We start from the raw sequence: 21774 nt of genomic DNA, 5'->3' as shown, positions 1-21774 counted from the left end.
CTTTTCCTACATCAATTGATATATGACTATGTGGTTGTTTCTCTCAATTTGTTTATGTGATGTATCACATTTATTGATTTGTGGATATTGTACCATCCTTGCACCTCTGGGATAAATCCTACTTGGTCATGGTGTATGATCTTTCTGATGTACTGCAGGATCTGATTTGCTCAAACTTTGTTTAGGTTTTTGGCATCTATGTTCATGAGGGATATTGGCCTGTAATTCTGTTTCATTGTGTTGTCTTTATCTGGTTTTGGTATTAGGGTGATGCTGGCTTCATAGAATGAGCTTGGAAGTGTTCCTTCCTCTTGAATTTTTTGGAATAGTCTGAGGAGGATAGGTTTTAGTTCTTCCTTAAATGTTTGGTAAAACTCCCCTGTGAAGCCATCTGGCCCTGGGCTTTTGTTTGCTGGAAACTTTTTGATGACTGATTCAATTTCTTCCATAGTTATTGACATATTGAGATTTTTAGATTCTTCCTGATTGAGTTTGGAATGTTGTATTTTTCTAGGAATATGTCCATTTCCTCCAGGTTGTCTAGATTGTTGGAGTAGAGTTGTTCATAGTATTTTTTAACGATCATTTGTATTTCTGTGGGGTCTGTTGTTATTTCGTCTCTATCATTTCTGATTTTGTGTATTTGGGTCCTCTCTCTGCTTCTTGGTGAGCCTGGCTACAGGTTCATCAATCTTGTTTATCCTTTCAAAGAACCAGCTCTTGGTTTCATTGATTTTATGTATTGTTTTTTGGTCTCTATGTCATTTATTTCTGCTCTAATATTTATTATCTCCTCCCTCCTGCTCACTCTGGGCTTTTCTTGTTGCTCTCTTTCTAATTCTTTGAGTTGTAGAGTTAGATGATTTACTACCATTTTTTTCTTTTTTTTTCTTTTTTTTTTTTTGAGGTAGGCCTGTAGAGCTATAAACTTCCCTCTCATGACTGCTTTCACTGTCTCCCATATATTTTGCATTGTTGTGTTTTCATTGTCATTAGTTTCCAGGATGTTTTTAATTTCTTCTTTGATCTCACTGGTAACCCAATCAATATTTAATAACATGCTATTCAGCTTTGAATTGTTTGAGTGTTTTGGGTTGTTTTTATTGTAGTTTATTTCTACTAGGGGCCCGGTGCACGAAATTCGTGCACTGGGTGTGTGTGTGTGTGGGGGGGGTGTCCCTCAGCCCAGCCTGCCCCCTCTCACATACTGGGAGCCCTCAGGTGTTGACCCCCATCACCCTCCAATCGCAGGATCGGCCCCTTGCCCAGGCCTGACGCCTCTGACAGAGGCGTCCGGCCCGGGCAGCGGGCACCCGCAGCTGCAGCGGCCCCGCGATCGTGGGCTCCGCTTTAGGCCCAGGCAAGGGACCCCTAGCTCCCGGGACTGCCAGCTTCGACCGTGCGCAGCTCCCATCGCTGGCTCCACCCCTACTTCCTGCTATCACTGGCCAGGGCGGCAAAGGCGCCTGATTCTCCGACCATGGCTGGGGGGCAGGGCAAAGGCGGCCCCAGGGCCGCCTTTGCCCTGCCCTCCAGCTCTCAGCTCCCCCCTGGGTTTCCGATCACTGTCAGTGGCAGGGGGCTTCTTCCTGCTTTCCCTTTCGCCTCCCTGCAGTGCCTACATATGCAAATTAACCGCCATCTTGTTGGCAGTTAACTGTCAATCTTAGTTGTCAGTTAACTGCCAATCATAGTTGGCAGTTAACTGCCAATCATAGTTGTCAGTTAACTGCCAATCATAGTTGGCAGTTAACTGCCAATCATAGTTGGCAGTTAATTTGCATATAGCCCTGATTAGCCAATGAAAAGGGTATCGTCGTACGCCAATTACCATTTTTCTCTTTTATTAGATAGGATTATTATGCCATTGTGGTCTGAGAAGGTGCTTGGTATGATTTCAATCTTCTTGAATTTGGGGAGACTTTGCTTGTGACCCAATATGTGGTCTTTTTTTGAAAATGTCCCACGTGCACTTGTGAAGAAAGTATAGTCCATGGCTTTGGGGTGAAATGTTCTGAAGATGTCAATTAAGTCCATCTGATCTAGTGAGTCATTTAGGATTGCTGTTTCTTTGCTGATTTTTTCTCTAGAGGATTTATCCAGTGATGTCAGTGGTGTTTTAAAGTCCCCTATTATGATTGCATTGTTGTCACTCTCTCCCTTGATATCTTCCAGCAGTTCATTTTTAATGTATTTGGGTGCTCCTGCATTGGGTGCATATATGTTTATTAGGGTTCTATCCTCTTGCTGTATTGATCCCTTTAGTATTATGAAGTGGCCTTCCTTATCTCTTGTTATGGCCTTCACTTTGAGGTCTATTTTGTCTGATATAAGTATTGCTACCCCAGATGTTTTTTTCATTTCCATTTGCCTGAAAGATATTTTTCCATCCCTTCACTTTCAGTCTGTGTGAGTCCCTTCTTCTGAGGTGGGTCTCTTGTAGACAGCAAATATATGGGTCATGTTTTTTTATCCATTCAGCCACTCAATGTCTTTTGATTCAAACATTTAGTCCATTTACATTTACATTATTAGTGAAAGGTACTTGTTTATAGCCATTTCTATTTTTTGTGCCTGTTTTCTTTCTTAGCTTTTTATTTCTTCTTTTTACACCAGTCCCTTTAGCATTTCTTGCATTGCTGGCTTGGCGATGATAAACTCCCTTAGCCTTTTTTTTTGCCTGTGAAGCTTCTTATTTCCCCTTCAATTTTGAATGATAGCCTTTCTGGATAGAGTATTCTTGGATTCAGTCCCTTGCTTTGCATCACTTTATAAATTTCTGTCCATTCTTTTCTGGCCTGATGTGTTTCTGTTAAGAAATTATTTGATAATCTAATGGGAGACCCTTGTATGTAACTTTCTGTCTCTCTCTTGCAGCTTTTAAGATTCTCTCTTTGTCCTGAACATTTGCCATGCTAATTATGATGTGTCTTGGTGTGGGTCTTTTTGTGTTCATCCTGTTTGGGACTCTGTGTGCTTGTGTGACTTTTTTCTTCCACACCTCAGGGAAGTTTTTTGACATTCTTTCTTCAAATAGGTTTTCTAAGCCTTGTTCCTCTTCCTGTTGTTCTGGTACCCCTATTATTCGTATGTTGCTTCATTTCATGTTGTCCCATAGCTCCCTTTGGCTCTCCTCCTGTCTTTTAATTTTTTCTCCAATTGCAGTTCAGTTTGGGTGTGTTTTGCTTCCCTGTCTTCTAATTCGCTAATTTGGTCCTCCACTTCTCCTAGTCTACTTTTGAAACTTTCCATGGTGTTTTTTATTGCAGCTATATCACTCTTCATTTCTTCTTGATTCTTTCATAAGTTATTGATTTTTTCATCCATTCCTTCTTTTTTTTTTTAAATTAAATCTTTATTGTTCAGATTATTACATTTGTTCCTTTTTTTTTCCCCTCATAACTCCCCTCCTCCCAGTTCCCGCCCCACCCTCCGCCCTCACTCCCCACCCACTGTCCTCATCCATAGGTGCACGATTTTTGTCCAGTCTCTTCCCACATCTCCCACACCCCTTTCCCCCCCAAGAATAGTCAGTCCATTCCCTTTCTATGTCCCTGATTCTATTATAATCAACAGTTCATTCTGTTCATCAGATTATTTATTCCCTTGATTCTTAGATTCACTTGTTGATAGATGCATATTTGTTGTTCATAATTTGTATCTTTACCTTTTTCTTCCTCTTCCTCTTCTTAAAGGATACCTTTCAGCATTTCATATAATCCTGGTTTGGTGGTGATGAACTCCTTTAGCTTTTCCTTATCTGTGAAGCTCTTTATCTGACCTTCAACTCTGAATGATAGCTTTGCTGGATAAAGTAATCTTGGTTGTAGGTTCTTGGTATTCATCACTTTGAATATTTCTTGCCACTCCCTTCTGGCCTGCAAAGTTTCTGTTGAGAAATCAGCTGACAGTCGTATGGGTATTCCCTTGTAGGTAACTGAGTTTCTTTCTCTTGCTGTTTTTAAGATTCTCTCTTTATCTTTTGCTCTTGGCATTTTAATTATGATGTGTCTTGGTGTGGTCCTCTTTGGATTCCTTTTGTTTGGGGTTCTCCGCGCTTCTTGGACCTGTAAGTCCATTTCTTTCACCAGGTGGGGGAAGTTTTCTGTCATTATTTCTTCAAATAGGTTTTCAATATCTTGCTCTATCTCATCTTCTGGCACCCCTATAATTCTGATGTTGGTACGCTTGAAGCTGTCCCAGAGGCTCCTTACACTATCCTCGCATTTTTGGATTCTTTTTTCATTTTGCTTTTCCGGTTGGATGTTTTTTGCTTCCTCGCATTTCAAATCATTGACTTGATTCTTGCGCTCCTCTGGTCTGCTGTCGGGCGTCTGTATAATATTCGTTATTTCAGTCCGTGTGTGCTTAATTTCTAGTTGGTTCCCCAATATAAGATCAAGGGTCTTATTAGTTTTCGTGTAGATCTCATTAAGTTTATCGGCAGCTTCTAAACAGTTCTTGAGAGACCTTAAAAGTGTGGTTCTGAACTCTATTTCTTCCATTGACAATTTTGTCCTGTTTCTTTGTCTCCGCATTTTGTTATGCTTCCTTGGTGCACCCCCTAGTGGTCTTTGTTCGCAGTCTTATAGATAAATCTTGATTGTTGTAGCTAATTCCAGGGAGGGTTTGACCTCCAGGCCAAGTGGCTATGAGAATCAGCTGTGTCAGCAGTGAGAGAACTTCTGTCCTCTAGGGAGGTGCTAATCTAGCCTTTGCCTGAGGCTATCCGGCAAATGCCTCTGTGCAGGGCTTGGGCGGGGCGGGTCACACAGGATCAACAGGGTGGGCCGGAGAGAGCAGTTATGGCGGCTCTCAGTCCTGTCCCCAGGGGCTCTGCCTCTCTGAGTCCCAGCACCCGCTGCAAAGCTCGGAGAGAAAGCTGCACTCGCTCTGACCGAAGCCAGACAGTCCGCTTCTCCCGTTTGAGTCTGGGTCCCTAAAGACTCGCCCGGATCTGGAGCTCAGAGTCTGCGACTCCCTCCCGATTGAAAACGCCAACCGCGCCCTTCGCCGCCAGCCCGCTCCGCACACTCCGCACCTCAGAATTTGACTTCAGCACTGCGCCTCCTCTGAGTGTCCGTATGCGTTTCTCTTTCCTCCTAGTTGTAGGACTTCCACTCAGCCAGCGTTCCTGTGGTTCTGGGTGATGTCCGTTCCGTGTTTTAGTTTCACTTTTGAAGTAGTTGTTCAAAGCAGCAAACTATGCCGCCATCTTGGTTCTCCCAATCAACTCATTCCATCCATTCCTTCTTGATTCTTACATAAGTTGTTGATTTTGTCCTCCATCCGGTTTATGCACTCTAGGACCCGTATTCTGAATTCTTTTTCTGACATATTGCATGCCTCTGTTTCACTTAGCTGCTTTTCTGGCGAGTCCTCCTTTTCTTTCCTTTGGGGTTTCTTTGCCTACCCATTTTTGGTCTTTCCGACTGATCTGGATGTTGAGTGGTGCAGGGGCTTCTCCTTGGGTGGCAGTGGTTCCTCGGGCTGCAGTTGCTCCTCAAGTGGTCGTGGTAGTGGCTGCTCCTCAGTTGGCAGTGGCTCCTCTGGTAGGTGCTGTTTGCAGCAGTGGTGTCTCTGGCTGGTAGGTGAGGCTGCTCGCATAGCTGCTATTGCTTGGACAGGGGTGGGCTGATCACGAGGCTGCTTGTCCTTGGATTAGAGCTGGCTGCATGCTGCTGCTGTTCCTCAGATGGGGAGGGCTGCACGTGAGGCTGCCGCTCTTTGGGCAATGGGCAGGTTGCTTACGGGGCTACTGCTCCTCGTTTGGGTGTGAGCTGCTTGTGCAGTTTCTGCCGGGAGCCGGTCCATCCTTGCTGTTTCAAGGGACCTGGCATATATGGCATACGGTTCTTAATATGTTTGCTCACCTTCTTGGCGCTGTGTTTTAACCAAGGTCACCTCTCCGAGAAAGGTTGAATCCCCAGGTAGGGATTTTCCCCTGAAGTTAGGGAGGGAATAAAACCCCTCAACTAAGTGCCAGGCGGGTAATTAATCACTTTAACTACGAACAATCATGCTTAAGCTACATAATCTTTACTCCCTGGAATGGAGATAAGAAACGCCCTAACCTTTGTAATAGAGATTGATAGGATTGAATCAACTGGTATAAATACAGTTGTAACAAGACAGAATTCAGAACACAGAATCTACACAGAACGTTCTCTAGAGACAGAAGAACTTCGCTGGAGAGAACATGGCAAAAGATCCTGGGCTAAACCTGACTACAGAAATGGGCAAGAGAACCTGACTAGAACCTGGTGACTGAACCTGGCTGGAGAACCTAGCGAGGGAACATGGCTAGAGAACCTCTCTGGAGATCGAGACCAGAACTTGGCTGGAGATCCTGGCTAGGCTGCTGATCAACTGAACGCTGTCTCCGTGTCATTCCTTCTTCGCCGACTCCGTCCACACCTTTGGGGACCCCTGGACCCGCTGGGGTTGGACCCCGGCAAGTTTCTGCTCCTCAGATGGGGGACGGTCTGCTTGTGTGGCTGCTGCTCCTCAGGCGGGAGTGCGCTGCATGTGCGACTGCTGCTCCTCAGATGGGGCGGGATGCTCACCCAGCTGCTGCTTGTTGGACCGGTGCAGACTGTGTGTGGCTGCTGCTCCTTGGACCACTGTGGGTGGTGCAGGGCTGCTGCTTCTCAGATGTGGTTGGTCTGTCTGCTTGTGTGGCTGCTGCTCCTTGGGCAGGGTGAGCTGCCCGGGCGGCTGCTGCTCCTTGGGCCAGAGTGAGCTGCATATGCAGCTGTTGCTCCTCGTACATGGGCTGTCTGCTCGCATGGCTGCTGCTCCTCAGACAGATGGGCTGCTTGCGTGGCTGCTTCTCTAAGGGCGGGAGCGAGCTGCAAGTATGTCTGCTGCTCCTTGGATTGGGGCAGGCCACTCACCCAGCTGCTGCTCTTCGGACAGGTGCAGGGTGCGTGTGTCTGCTGCTCCTTGGACCCGGGTGGACTGCACAGGGCTGCCACTCCTTGGACGTGGGTGGTCTGCTCTTGTGGCTGCTGCTCCTCAGACTGGGGCAGGCTGCTTGGGCGGCAACTGCTCCTTGAATGGGAGCGGGTTGCTTGCGGTGATTCTGTTCCTTGTATGGGTATGGGCTGCTCACACCACTGTTGCTCCTTGTATGGGGGTAGGCTGCTAGTGCAGCTGCTGCTCCTTGGAGGGGGGCAGGTTTCTCACACACCTATTGCTCCTCAGACAGGAGGAGGGTGTGGGCTGTGCAGCTACTGCTCCTCGGATGTGGGCAGGCTGCGTGGGGATGCTGCTTCTCAATCGTGGGCAGGCTGCTCGTGGGGCTGCTGCTCCTCAAACAGGGCAGGCTGCTCACATGGTTGCTGTTCCTCAGACGAGGGAGTGGGCTGCTCACACAGCTGACTGCTGCTGCTCCTTGGACAGGGGCAGGCCACGTGAGGCTTCTGCTCTTAGGTCTGGGGCAGGGTTCTCGTGGGGCTGCTGCTCCTTGGACAGGAGTGGGCTGCTCACGTGTCCGCTGCTTGCGTGGTTGCAGTGCCCCGGGCTCAGGCGTTGGACCAGTCAGAGGGAAGCACTCTTCAGAACTCACTGGAGCCTGTGTCCAGGGTGGCTGGAGACTTGACCATGGGACCACAGCTGAGGTAGCAGGTCCCTGGCAGGAGTGTTTGTAGAGTCCCGGGTGATATCTGAGGGCACCCTGGGTGGGGGTAAGGCCTGGCTCCCAGTTACAGAAGCTCTCCCCTTAAAAATGCTAGGCTTCTGGGCATGAGCTGGCCTCCTAGAACTGCTTACAATGGTAGCAGAGGCTGCCTAGTTAGGCAAGCCAGTTTAGCCTGACTACAAAGGTCCTGTGGGATCTATCTTTGCCACACTCACATACACACACTCACATCCCACATGACCACACACTGCTCTTTTGGTCCCTCACTGACTTACGCTCTCTCCCTCACTGCCGCCTTCTTCCTGCCTCTGTAGTTGGGTCTGGGGTGTTATTGACCCATTTGTGGATGGAGTTTCCTCTCCAGGTGTCTGGTTATGAGGCTCACTCTCTAGCACCTGGCCAGACATGATAAAATTCACCTCAACAAGACACAACACGAAGGGACCAAAGCACGAATATACTCACGACAATAATAACCCCACTATAAGTGATCACCTGAGAAAAGAGAATTAGAGGCAAGAAAAGAGAGAATAAATGATATCAAAGAGAGCGAAAAAGATGAGAGAAAAGAAAAAGGAGATTTTATATATAAATATATATATGAAAATACCACAGAACCAATAGATAAATAATCAAACAAAACAAACAAAAATAATAATAATGACAAAAAAAATAAAAACTACAAACACCAAACCCCCAGCAAAGAGGGTGGGGGTAGAATCTGTAGATGCTAAGCTTATATATAGAAGTTAAGGTTAAGAATTGGATGAATATAGGGAGGATCTCAGTTCAGTATAGAGGAAGTAGAGAGGGGATGGGTGGATAAGAGGAAAGAGAACGAGAAAAAATAATAATAATTAATTTACAAAGAACTTGATTTCAAAAATGGTATAAAAATAGCAAATACAAATAAAATAAAATAGAGTAATGGAAAAATAATGTGAAAAGAAATAGAAAATAAAGCAACAAACAAAAACAGGAAAACAAAGAAAAAAGAGAAAAAAAATGAAAAAAAAGAGAGAGATAACAAAGTAATAAAAAAAATAAAAATGAAAAAGTGAAGTGTTCCTTTGGCTGGCTTAAGATCCCAGTCTTCTGTACTGTAGTGTTTCTCAGGTTCTGATTGCTGGGATGGAAAGTCTCTATTTAGTCCAGCCCCTTTGTGCTCTCAGGGACTATTTTGGGTTTTTTTGGTGTTTTTTTTTTTGTTTGTTTTGTTTTCTTTTGTTGTTTTTTTTAATCCTGTTACCATTCAGGGTGGAATCCAGATGTGGCTGTATTAGTTGCCTGGATACTGGAGGGAGTGGCTATCTCTTCAGGACAAAATGGTTGCCCAGGTCCCAGGCTCAGGCATGACTCAGCACCAAACTCGCTGCCACTTCTCCTGGATTCCCCTCTCTCCCCAGATTTCACAATTCTGCACCTTCTCCGACACTCCAGCCATGGGTAAGTGTCTGTATCTGAAAGGTCCTATGAACTAGGATCTATGAAGAAAGGCACAAGCCACAGAGGCTGGAGAGGCTGCACCTCTACGCACTCTTCTCCTGCTGGCACTCTTCAGCCTTTACTGATTGTGGACCCAGATCTAGAATCCCCTGATGACCAGCAGTTCTGCTATCTTCTTTCCACTGCACCCGTCCCAAGGGACGCAGCCCAAGCCAGTGCCATGTGGGTTCCCTCTGATCCTCAGGGCTCAGAGTTCTGGCCCATTATCCTTCCCAGAGCCTTGACTTTACCTTTTTCCAGGAGTCCTCTGCCTTTCCCAGCTGCAAACTGTCTCCCAGCTGAATCTCCTCTGCCAATTCGGGCTGGATGTTACTCGATTCAGCTGCTCACCCTATCTGCTCCGGGACAAGGCACGGGACACTTCCGTCTATACCACCGCCATTTTTCCCTCCCTGAGAACCTATATGATTCATTTGATTGGGAAAGTTTAGCTATGAAGACAGAAATCAGAATAGTGGTTGCCTATTGGGGGTTGGGATAGATTTGGAAAGAAGCTTAAAGAAACTTTGGGGTAATGGGATTATTCTACCTCTTGATTGGAATACTGGTTACATAGATGTGTATATTTGTCAAAGTCATTGAGTCTTACATTTAAGATCTGTGTGACTCACTGGTTGTAAACTTTACCTCAGTTAAGACAATTGATAAAAAGTAATATTTTAGCAGATGTTCGAAAGATGTCTGAGGCCAGTACTAGATTTAGATTGTATTTTTAATTCTCCTAGGAACTGTCCCTATGTAGAATTTCTTAAATTTTATTTTTTCACTATATACTGCATTCATATGGTTTAAAAACAAAAACAAAAACATTCAAACAAATCTTGGGGGTGGAGGGAGAAATAGTAAAAATTCTTATTTCTGTCCTTGTTTCTAATCCTCCCAGTTTCCTCCCCAGAGGCAACTACTATTCTCAATTTCTTATGAATTCTTCCTCAGACTCTTTATGCAAAAACAAATGCCCTAAGTTTGATAAGTCCAAGAAAATATGGTGCTAACATGAAATATCTTGTTGACAGTTATGTAGCATTAGAACTGTGATTAGAAATTATAGCATTGGAATTGTTATTAGAAATTTTAACATTAGAACGGGAGGTCCTATTTGATCAATTCTTCACCCAAACTGGGGTTGTCATGACTTTTCAAAGTGCAGTTTCCAGAGGATTTTCACATGCTGTCAGTCCTCCTTGGGTAGTCAAGTTAGAAATGCTCTTTTTGGCTAAGACTTTTGCTATTTCTAACTGCTGAAGCCATCGTTTCTCTTTAAAAGCACTGTAAGAAAACAAGATTTATTTATTTATTTATTTCACTGATGAAGTTCAAGCTTTTATTTTATTTTTAATTGAATTTGTTGGGGTGATATTGGTTAATAAAATTATATAGGTTTCAGGTCTACAATTCTATAATACATCATCTGTATATTGTATTATGTGTTCACCACCCCAGGTCAAGTCTCCTTCCATCACCATTTATCCTCCCCCACCTTTACCCTCTTTTACCTCCCCCAACCCCTTTTACCCTCTGATAATCACCATACTGTTGTCTGTGTCTGTGAGGTTTTTTTTTTTCTTCTTTGCTTAATCTCTTCACCTTTTCATCCAGCCTGGCTTGGGGTTGAGATCCCAATGCTTATCAGGGGAACCTTTGCAGCTAAGATATCCCTCTGAAATCTCAGCTACCACCTGCCCATGGGCACAGGGCCAGCCCTTTTCATGCCCTGCCATCCTGCCAGTCTTGATGTGGCTTCTTCTGTAAATCTTTGGTTATAAAACTTTTCTCCAGCTAGTCTTCAGTTGGGGTTTCAGGTTGATTCCTCTACATTTTAGTTGTAATTCCAGTTTGGTCCCGTGGGAAGGTTAGTGTAATATCCACCCACTCCAGCACCATCTTGGACATAATTTATAAGGAAATCCAATCTTGTCCCATTTATAGCAGAAATGATGGAAATTTTTAGGTTGATTTTTGTAGCTATGGCAAGTTTATCTTATCACATGAGTTAAGATGTAAAACAGAAAAAAGGAATCTTTCTAAAACCAGTTTGTTCTGAAGCCACAGGAATGGTATTTCTCAAGGCAATACGTACCATAAACTTGGAACCCACAACTAGAAACAGAAAGCAACTCAATGTCATATAGAAAGCCACTCAAAAAGTTGAAACTTTTCCTATCTGTTCCTCCTAGGCATCCCTATACATAACATATTCCCTAACTTACTCTCTCTCCATTCTGCTTCTTCTCACCCACCACAAGCACACAGTTTGCATTGATAAGATAGTAAATATTCTGATAGAGTTTAATTGAAATGCAATGAAAGTTAATATTTTATGATAGCTATGAGGATACCAAAGTTACTGTGCCTTTTCTTATAAATTTGAAAGTGATTGCTCCTAGTTTGTAGGATGCAAATAAGATTTATTACAGAAGGGTTTTATATTCCCTTGAACATTGGGGTCCTCCAAGATTCTATCTTTTGTCTCCCTCTCTTTCTTTTTGCATCCTTATCATAGGAGGCCTCATTTACTAATTGCCCATATCTATGACTTCTAAATCTTGGGCTTTCTTAAATGTACATATCTCCAATCCTATCTAATAAAAGCCTAGGTGGTGTCAGGTGATGTCGTCACAAGATGGCCGCCCCCACTTTGTCACAAGAGGCCACCACAAGATGGCCACCCCCACGTCATCACAAGATGGCTGCCACAAGATGGCCAACACAAGATGGTCACCACAAGATGGCCGGCAGGGGAGAGCAGTTGTGGGCAACCAGGCCAGCAGGGGAGGGCAGTTGTGGGTGAACAGGCCAGCAGGGGAGGGCAGTTGGGGGTGAGATCAGGCCAGCAGGGAGGGCAGTTAGGGGCGATTAGGCTGGCAGGGAGGGCAGTTGGGGGTGATCAGGCCAGCAGGGGAGGGCATTTGGGGGCAACCAAGCTGGCAGGGGAGGGCAGTTGAGGGCGATTAGGCTGGCAGGGAAGGCAGTTGAAGGTGATCAGGCTGGCCGGGAAGCAGTTAGGGGGCGATTAGGCAGGCAGACAGGCAGGCAGGCAGGCGGTTAGGCACCAGCAGTCCTGGGTTGTGAGAGGGATGTCTGACTGCCTGTTTAGGCCCGCTAAACTGACAGTCGGACATCCCCCAAGGGGTCCCAGATTGGAGAGGGTGCAGGCTGGGCTGATGGGCAGCCTCCCCCCCCCCCCATGTATGAATTTCATGCACCGGGCCTCTAGTTAGTAAACAATAGCATTTTGTAATTGGACATCTCACAAAAGCTTCCAATTTATATGTCTTATATCTTCTTCCTAAATCTGTTCCCCTTCAGTATTCTTGCTGACACAGTGATTTTGCTATCCCCACCATCTCCAAAGCTATAAACAAAACTCAATTCCTCCTTATCTGTCCATTCCTACACCCAGTTAGTGACAAATTTTGTAGATTATTCATTAGAAATATGCCACATTTTGCCTTTCTTCTTACTACTTCTGTTTTAGTCCAGATCTTTGTTGCCTCTTGCTTCTCTTATTGCAAAGTCTCCTAACTTTATTGTAGTCTTTTTATACCCACAATATTACTTCTTTCTAGAAAGTCTCCCATGTAGCTTCACTAGATTTATTTTAAAAAATTAAGCAAAACTGCTTATGTGACTTGCCTGATAAAAAGAACTTCTGTGAGCTCCTACTTACTTCCTACCTCATGGAAAAGGAATAAAAAGCAAACTCTCCACTTGGGCACACAAGATGCTTCTCAATGTAGGTATAATCTACCTTGCCAGTTTCATCTCATGCCATTTTCTCCCTATGCTTTAAAATGCCTTGTATAAATACACTTACTTTCTTGAAAAATAATGTGTTTTTTTTCTTCTTTACAGAACAGTACCTTTGACCATGTTTCCACCTCTACTTGACTCCTTTTCCATACCACCACCAGTTTTATCTGGCAAAGTCCTGTAAAATTAAAGGGCTTTCATTCAATCTATCAGGAATAACCTTGCATGAAAGTAACTTATTATTTTCAAACATTTGAATTAGATCCAAGTTTGCCTGTTTCAATATATATCTACACTAATAAAAGAGAAAAATGGTAATTGGCGTACGATGATACCCTTTTCATTGGCTAATCAGGGCTATATGCAAATTAACTGCCAACTAAGATTGGCAGTTAACTGCCAACAAGATGGCGGTTAATTTGCATATGTAGGCACAATGCAGGGAGGCGAAAGGGAAAGCAGGAAGAAGCCCCCTGCCACTGACAGTGATCGGAAACCCAGGGGGGAGCTAAGAACTGGGGGGCAAGGCAAAGGCGGCCCTGGGGCCGCCTTTGCCCTGCACCCAGCCATGATCGGAGAATCAGGTGCCTTTTCCGCCCTGGCCAGTGATAGCAGGAAGTAGGGGTGGAGCCAGCGATGGGAGCTGGGCACGGTCGAAGCTGGCAGTCCCAGGAGCTAGGGGCCCCTTGCCTGGGCCTAAAGCGGAGCCCACGATCGCGGGGCCGCTGCAGGTGTGGGTCCCCGCTGCCCGGGCCGAACGCCTCAGCCAGAGGCATCCTGCAGGGGCAGGGGCGGAGCCCGTGTGATCGCGGCGCCCCCCGCTGCCACTGCGGGTCCCTGCTGCCCGGGCTGGACGCCTAGGCCAGAGGCATCAGGCCTGGGCTGGGGGCAGAACCAGTGATGGGGGGAAATGAGGGTCCCCTGCCCAGGCCTGACGCCTCTTTCAGAGGCGTCAGGCCTGGGCAAGGGGCCGATCCTGCGATTGGAGGGTGATGGGGGTCAACGCCTGAGGGTTCCCAGTATGTGAGAGGGGGCAGGCTGGGCTGAGGGACACTCCCCGCTGCCCCACATCCAGTGCACGAATTTCGTGCACCGGGCCCCTAGTATATATATATGTATATATATATATATTTATATTAGAGGCCTGTTGCATGAAAAGATTTGTGCAATAGGCCTTTCCTTCCCCTGGTTTTCCTCTGGCACCCGGGACCCAGGCCTTCGCTCTGGCCAGAGCCGCCTTCAAGCCTTCGCTGCTCCGGCCGGAGCCGCCTTCAGTCTTTGCTCTGCCACTTTGCGCCTATGTATGCAAATTAACCGCCATCTTTGTTGGTGGTTAATTTGCATATCTTGCTGATTAGCCAGTGGGAGGCGTAGCGAAGGTACGGTCAATTACCATATATATAGATAGGATATATATTAGACGTCTGGTGCATGAAATTCATGCACTAAGTGGGGGTTGTCCCTCAGCCCAGCCTGCATCCTCACCAATCTGGGACCCCTCGGGGGGTGTCCAACAACCAGCAGTTGGACATTCCTCTCACAATCCATGACTGCTGGCTCCCAATCGCTCACCTGCCTGCCAGCCTGATCACCCCCTAACCACTCCCCTGCCAGCTTGATTGACGCCTGCTGTCCTGGTTGCCCCCAACTGCCCTCCCCTGCCAGCATGGTCACCCCCAAATGCCCTCCCCTGCCAGCTTGATTGATGCCTAACTGCTCCCCTGCTGGCCTGATCGTCCCCAACCTCCCTCCCCTGCCAGTGTAGTCACCCCCAACTGCCCTCCCCTGACAGCCTGATCTCACCCCCAACTTCCCTCCCCTGCCGGCCAGTTCACTCCCAACGGCCCTCTCCTGCCAGCCTGGTCATCCCCAACAGCCCCTCCCCCTGCCAGCCTGATCACCCCCAACTGTCCGCCCCCTGCTGGCCTGATCTCACCCCCAACTGCCCTCCCCTGCCAGCCTGATCTTGCCCCCAACTACCCTCCCCTGATGGCCTGGTTGCCCTCAACAGCCTCCCCTGCTGGCCTGATCACCCCCAACTGCCCTCCACTGCAAGCCTGTACCCCCCAACTGCCCTCCACTGCAGGCCCAGTTGCCCCAACTGCCCTCTCCTGCAGGACTGGTCCCCCCAACTGCCCTCCCCTGCAGGCCTGGTCCCACCCAACTGACTTTCCCTGCAGGCTTGGTTGCCCACAACTGCCCTCCCCTGCTGGCCTTCTTGTGGTGGCCATCTTGTGACCACATGGGGGTGGCCATCTTGTGCGAGGGTGTGATGGTCAATTTGCATATTACATCTTTATTATATAGGATATATGTGTGTGTATGTGTGTGTATGTACATACATATATATATATATATATGTATATATATATATATATATATATATATATTGATTTTAGAGAGGAAGGGAGAGGGAGAGAGAGAGAGAAACATCAATGATGAGAGAGAATCATTGATTGGCTGCCTCTTGCACACCTTCTACTGGGGATTGAGCCCGCAACCCAGGTATGTGCCCTTGACTGTAATTAAATCCAGGACCTTCAGTCTGCAGGCCGACACTCTATCACTGAGCCAAATCAGCTAGGGCCTGATTCATCTTTAATGTTCTGTATCAACTACTTGCTTTACCACAGTGGCGATGACTCCTTGGGCCCTCTAAATGGGATTAACCCATAGATGCAGCCCATAAAATCAAGTCCTTAGCCTTAAGGAAATCACCTTTAGCTATTCCCCATGTACCACCTTACTTGATTTAAAGTCCTCTCTCACCTTTTTCATGTATTCCTTAGTTCTTCCTAGGCTCAATGCTCACCTTGGCATTTGAACTCTGGTTTTTCTGCATTATTCAAAAATGCTTCATTGAACATATTACATGCCAAGCAGTATTCCATGTGCTAAAGAAACAAAAAGTGATAAAAACACACATGCCCTCATGGAACGTACATTCTAGTGAGGAGGCAAATACACAAAATAAAGGGCTAGTATAATATTAGACTGTGAGAGATCCAAGATGATAGCAGAGTAGGTGGATGTTACACTCAAATCCTCCCAGGACCAAACTGGAATTACAACTAAAATATAGAGCAATCAACCTGGGTAACCAACAGAAGAGCTGAACAGAAGTCTTTAACGAAGGATTTACAAAAGAAGACACATTGAGACTGGTAACAAGGGGGGCGGGGAATGCAAAAAGGACTGGCCCAGCTTTTACCAGTGGAGGCTAAGCTTCTGAAGAGATATTTCAGCTGTGGGGGTTCCTCCTGAGAAGTGTAGGGTCTCAACCGCAAGCTGAGCTCCCGAGCCCAGAGCACCAAAGTTGGGAAGTCACCCACATAACATCTGGCTGTGAAAATCAGCAGGAATTCTGTCCACGAAGGAGAGACTGTTAGAGACACAGGCAACCCATTAAAGGGCCAACACACAAAATCTCATTCAGTCACTGACCCTGAGCTCTGGAGGAGAGGGAGGGAGCAGAGTGAGACTGGGGTTTGTGGCTTTTGAAAGAGCTGAAGGAACAGCTCCCAAAATACCTGTGCTGAGTCACTCTCCCATACCACAGACCCCATCTTTCTTGGGTGGAGCACTTCCCTCCATATGGCATCAGCCTGGGGGAATGCAATAGCCCCAAACTCTGAACTCCATATAGCCCTACCCTGCAGAGCTTACACCCTGTTGAGAACTCAGCTGCCTGGACCAGGGTCTAGAGGTCTGAGAAGACTCAAGGGTTGTCAGTGACTGAGTTGTGTGGCTCTGGATTAGGGGCCATTATCCCCACTTTCCAGTGAGCTTGACTGATGTCTCCTCTCATGGGATATCTGCTAGCTCTAATCTCCAGGCTCTTGAAGGCTTAATTCTACTGACTGCTGGTGGCTCTGCCCTACTGAGATCTGGTCAGAATCCAGGACAGACTGGGTTGTGTGGCTCTAGAACAAGGGCCATTTTCCCCTCACATGCCTAAGTGGTACAGAGTCCTCCCTTCACAGGGCCAAATCTTTTTTTTATGTTTATTTATTATTATTTTTTATATTTATTGATTTCAGAGAGGAAGGGAGAAGGAGAGAGGGGTAGAAACATCAATGATGAGAGAGAATCATTGATCAGCTGCCTCCTGCATGCCTCCTGATGGGGACCAAACCTGCAACCCAGGCATGTGCCCTTGGCTGGAATTCAACCTGGGACCCTTTAGTCCACAGGCTGACACTCTCTCTATCCACTGAGCCAAGCTTCCTAGGGCACAGGGCCAAATCTTGATCTGTTTGGGCCTGATAAACTCTGCTGGTCTCACCCTGATGACTCCCTGAGACCCCTGCCCACCATAAAGGTGTGCAAGAACCAAGTGGATAGCAGTTAGTTACCCTGGGACATTTGCTGAGTGGCCTCAGACCTACTATTGGCACATACTGAACCTGTATCAATCTGCTGAAGATCACTCGCCCCTACCTGGCGACTCACTAAGAACCTACCCCATGCAGCTTGTTCAGTGAATGAGCCTAATAGGCAACCAGCAGGCAGAGGCAGGCAAGGTGGATCTCAGAGTGCTTTGGGACTTTTGCTGACCTTCCCTCAGGCCCAGTGCTGATAAAAGCCAGCCTTGGTGTGTAGCTTGGTCCTTCCCATGCACACACAGGCCCAGTAGAGACAGCCACAAACATTAGATAGCTTTGTAGAACCAAAAAGATAGCCGAGGGCCAGTCACAGACAGTGTCTGACATTGGCCAGCACAAGAGTCTTTCCCAAGAAGCCCTAGACCCAACACACATAGTGGCCAGATCCAGACAATATCAGAGTAGAATCCAATTACCTTTACTAGTGGCATATCCAAAGGGAGACAGGAAACAGACCATACTGAGGTGAATTCTGCTTCATGTGGTTAACATCTGTACAATAGCTTGTGCACTGTGGTTGGAGTTGATTCTCACAGTCAGCCAGCCTGAAGGTCAACCTCATGCATGAATGAGCCAATAGCAATCAAAACTCAAGTACAACAGGAGGGTTCACATAACCCACAGAAGGGACACTCTGGAGCACCTAATTTAGGTGATCTAGGAGATTGCAACACTGTGTCCCGTAGGACAACTACTACATAAGACCACCCTACCAAGACTGGGGTCATAGCAGATCTACCCAATAGATAGAAACAAACAAAAGAGGCAGCCAAAATGGGAAGACAAAGAAATATGTTCCAAATGAAAGTAGAAATCTCAAAAAAAAAAGCTGAATGAAATGGAGACACACAATTTATCAGATATAGAGAAAAAAAAAATGATTATAAGGATACCAAAAAAACTTAGTGGGGCCCAGCCAGTGTGGCCCAATGGTTGAGTGTCAACCTATAAACCAGGAGGTCATGGTTCAATTTCTGGTTGGGGCACATGCCCAGGTTGTGGGCTCAATCCCTGGTGCAGGAGACAGTCGATCAATGATTCTCTCTCATCATCAATGGTTCTATCTCACCCTTTCCTTCCCTCTCTGAAATCAATAAAAATATATATTGAAAAAAACCTTAGTGAGAATTAAAACTGCATGATAAAAGATACAGAAACCATAAAAAAGAACCAGTCAGAAATGGAGAATACAGAGAACCAAGATGGCGGCATAGGTTAACGCCGGAGTTTGCTGCTTTGAACAACTACTTCAAAAGTGAAACTAAAACACGGAACGGACATCACCCAGAACCACAGAAACGCTGGCTGAGTGGAAGTCCTACAACTAGGAGGAAAGAGAAACGCACACGGACACTCAGAGGAGGCGCAGTGGTGAAGTCAAATTCTGAGGTGCGGAGTGCGCGGAGCGGGCTGGCGGCGGAGGGCGCGGTTGTTGTTTTCAATCGGGAGGGAGTCGCAGACTCTGAGCACCAGATCCGGGCGAGTCTTTAGGGACCCAGACTCAAACGGGAGAAGCGGGACTGTCTGGCTTCGGTCAGAGCGAGGGCAGCTTTCTCTCCGAGCTTTGCAGCGGGTGCTGGGACTCAGAGAGGCAGAGCCCCTGGGGACAGGACTGAGAGCCGCCATAACTGCTCTCTCCAGCCCACCCTGTTGATCCTGTGCGACCCACCCGCCCTGCCCAAGCCTTGCACGGAGGCATTTGCCGGATAGCCTCAGGCAAAGGCTAGATTAGCACCTCCCTAGAGGACAGAAGTTCTCTCACTGCTGACACAGCTGATTCTCATAGCCACTTGGCCTGGAGGTCAAACCCTCCCTGGAATTAGCTACAACAATCAAGATTTAACTATAAGACTTCGAACAAAGACCACTAGGGGGTACACCAAGGAAGCATAACAAAATGCGGAGACAAAGAAACAGGACAAAATTGTCAATGGAAGAAATAGAGTTCAGAACCACACTTTTAAGGTCCCTCAAGAACTGTTTAGAAGCTGTCGATAAACTTAATGAGATCTACACGAAAACTAATAAGACCCTCGATCTTATATTGGGGAACCAACGAGAAATTAAGCATACACGGACTGAAATAACGAATATTATACAGACGCCCGACAGCAGACCAGAGGAGCGCAAGAATCAAGTCAATGATTTGAAATGCGAGGAAGCAAAAAACATCCAACCGGAAAAGCAAAATGAAAAAAGAATCCAAAAATGTGAGGATAGTGTAAGGAGCCTCTGGGACAGCTTCAAGCGCACCAACATCAGAATTATAGGGGTGCCAGAAGATGAGATAGAGCAAGATATTGAAAACCTATTTGAAGAAATAATGACAGAAAACTTCCCCCACCTGGTGAAAGAAATGGACTTACAGGTCCAAGAAGCGCGGAGAACCCCAAACAAAAGGAATCCAAAGAGGACCACACCAAGACACATCATAATTAAAATGCCAAGAGCAAAAGATAAAGAGAGAATCTTAAAAACAGCAAGAGAAAGAAACTCAGTTACCTACAAGGGAATACCCATACGACTGTCAGCTGATTTCTCAACAGAAACTTTGCAGGCCAGAAGGGAGTGGCAAGAAATATTCAAAGTGATGAATACCAAGAACCTACAACCAAGATTACTTTATCCAGCAAAGCTATCATTCAGAATTGAAGGTCAGATAAAGAGCTTCACAGATAAGGAAAAGCTAAAGGAGTTCATCACCACCAAACCAGGATTATATGAAATGCTGAAAGGTATCCTTTAAGAAGAGGAAGAGGAAGAAAAAGGTAAAGATACACATTATGAACAACAAATATGCATCTATCAACAAGTGAATCTAAGAATCAAGTGAATTAATAATCTGATGAACAGAATGAACTGTTGATTATAATAGAATCAGGGACATAGAAAGGGAATGGACTGACTATTCTTGGGGGGGAAAGGGGTGTGGGAGATGTGGGAAGAGACTGGACAAAAATCGTGCACCTATGGATGAGGACAGTGGGTGGGGAGTGAGGGCGGAGGGTGGGGCAGGAACTGGGAGGAGGAGAGTTATGGGGGGGGAAAAAAGAGGAACAAATGTAATAATCTGAACAATAAAGATTTAATTTAAAAAAAAATGGAGAATACAATATCTGAAGTGAAGAATAAACTAGAAGGAATAAACAATATGTTGGATGAGCAGAGGATTGAATAAGCAATTTGGAAGACAAGGTAGCAGGGAATACTCAATCAGAGCAGCAAAAAAATTCTTAAAATGAGGATAGCTACCGGGAGCCGGTCCATGCTTGCTGTTTCAAGGGACCTGGCATATATGGCATACTGTTCTTGGCACTATGTGTTTTAACCAAGGTCTCTGAGAAAGGTGGTTTCCCCAGGTAGGGATTTTCCCCTGAAGTTAGGGAGGGAATAAAACCTCTTAACTAAGTGGCAGGCGGGTAATTAATCACTTTAACTATGAACAATCATGCTTAAGCTACATAATCTTTACTCCCTGGAATGGAGATAAGAAACGCCCTAACCTTTGTAATAGAGATTGATAGGATTGAATCAACTGGTATAAATACAGTTGTAACAAGACAGAAAGAGACAGAACTTCAGACACAGAACTGAGAACACAGGGCTTGGAAGACAGGACCAAGAGAGACAGAGCCTAGGCACAGAACCTACACAGAACGTTCTCTAGAGACAGAAGAACTTCGCTGGAGAGAACATGGCAAAAGATCCTGGACAGAAACTGGCCTCAGAACCTAGAGACAGAACCTAGCAAGGGAACATGGCTACAGAATCTGGCTGGAGAACCTGGATCCGAAACAGAACCTGGCTGGAGGTCCTAACCAGAACTCCGCTGGAGATCTTGAACAGAACTTGGCTGGAGATTGTGGCTAGAGATCCTGGCAAGGCTGCTGATCAACAGAACGCTGTCTCCGTGTTATTCCCTCTTCGCCGACTCCGTCCACACCTTTGGGGACCCCTGGACCTGCTGGGGTTGGACCCCGGCAGATAGCTTAAGAGACATTTGGGAAAACATAAAGCATAATAGCATGTGCTTCATAGGGGTACCAGAAGGAGAAGAGAGACAGCAGGGGATCAAGAACCTATTTTTAGGAAGAGGAGGAAGATAGCAGTGTAGGTAAACATGGTTCTCACCTCTACTCATAAACATATCAAAATTACAAAGCTTTGGTTCTACAAAGCTATCTACAGTTTGTGGCTGCCTCTACTGGGCCTGGGTGTGCATGGGAAGGACCAAGCTACACATCAAACTATGGGACAATCACTCAGAAAAGCCAGAATGGAAGTCATACAACTATAGAATTAAAGAAGAAACTATATTGAGATTAGTAAGAGGGGCAGAGGTACAAAATGGGCTGGTCCAACACCCATATGTGGTGTTTTGTTAATCCAGAGGGATATCTTGGCTGTGAGGCCTACGTTAGGAGCAAAAGGTCTCAGCCCCATACCAGACCTCTCAACCAGGTTCCAGTGCTGGAAAGAGAAGTCCCC

General features: G+C 46.2%; 1 protein-coding gene across 1 annotated transcript in view; it reads right to left on the bottom strand.

The window, feature by feature from the left end:
- Positions 1 to 10287: 10287 nt before the first annotated feature.
- The window catches only part of ANKUB1 (ankyrin repeat and ubiquitin domain containing 1), a 91893-nt gene continuing 80406 nt past the window's right edge, over positions 10288 to 21774 (bottom strand). The window contains exon 6 of the mRNA XM_059688159.1: positions 10288 to 10417. Within this exon, the coding sequence (XP_059544142.1) occupies positions 10288 to 10417 (130 nt within the window). The remainder of the gene's footprint in view (positions 10418 to 21774) is intronic.

This window comes from Myotis daubentonii, chromosome 3 (assembly GCF_963259705.1).
Source record: "Myotis daubentonii chromosome 3, mMyoDau2.1, whole genome shotgun sequence".
In the NCBI taxonomy this organism is placed as follows: Eukaryota; Metazoa; Chordata; class Mammalia; order Chiroptera; family Vespertilionidae; genus Myotis; species Myotis daubentonii.
The sequence above is the reverse complement of the archived record's forward strand: the minus strand, read 5'-3'. Positions and strand labels throughout refer to the sequence as shown.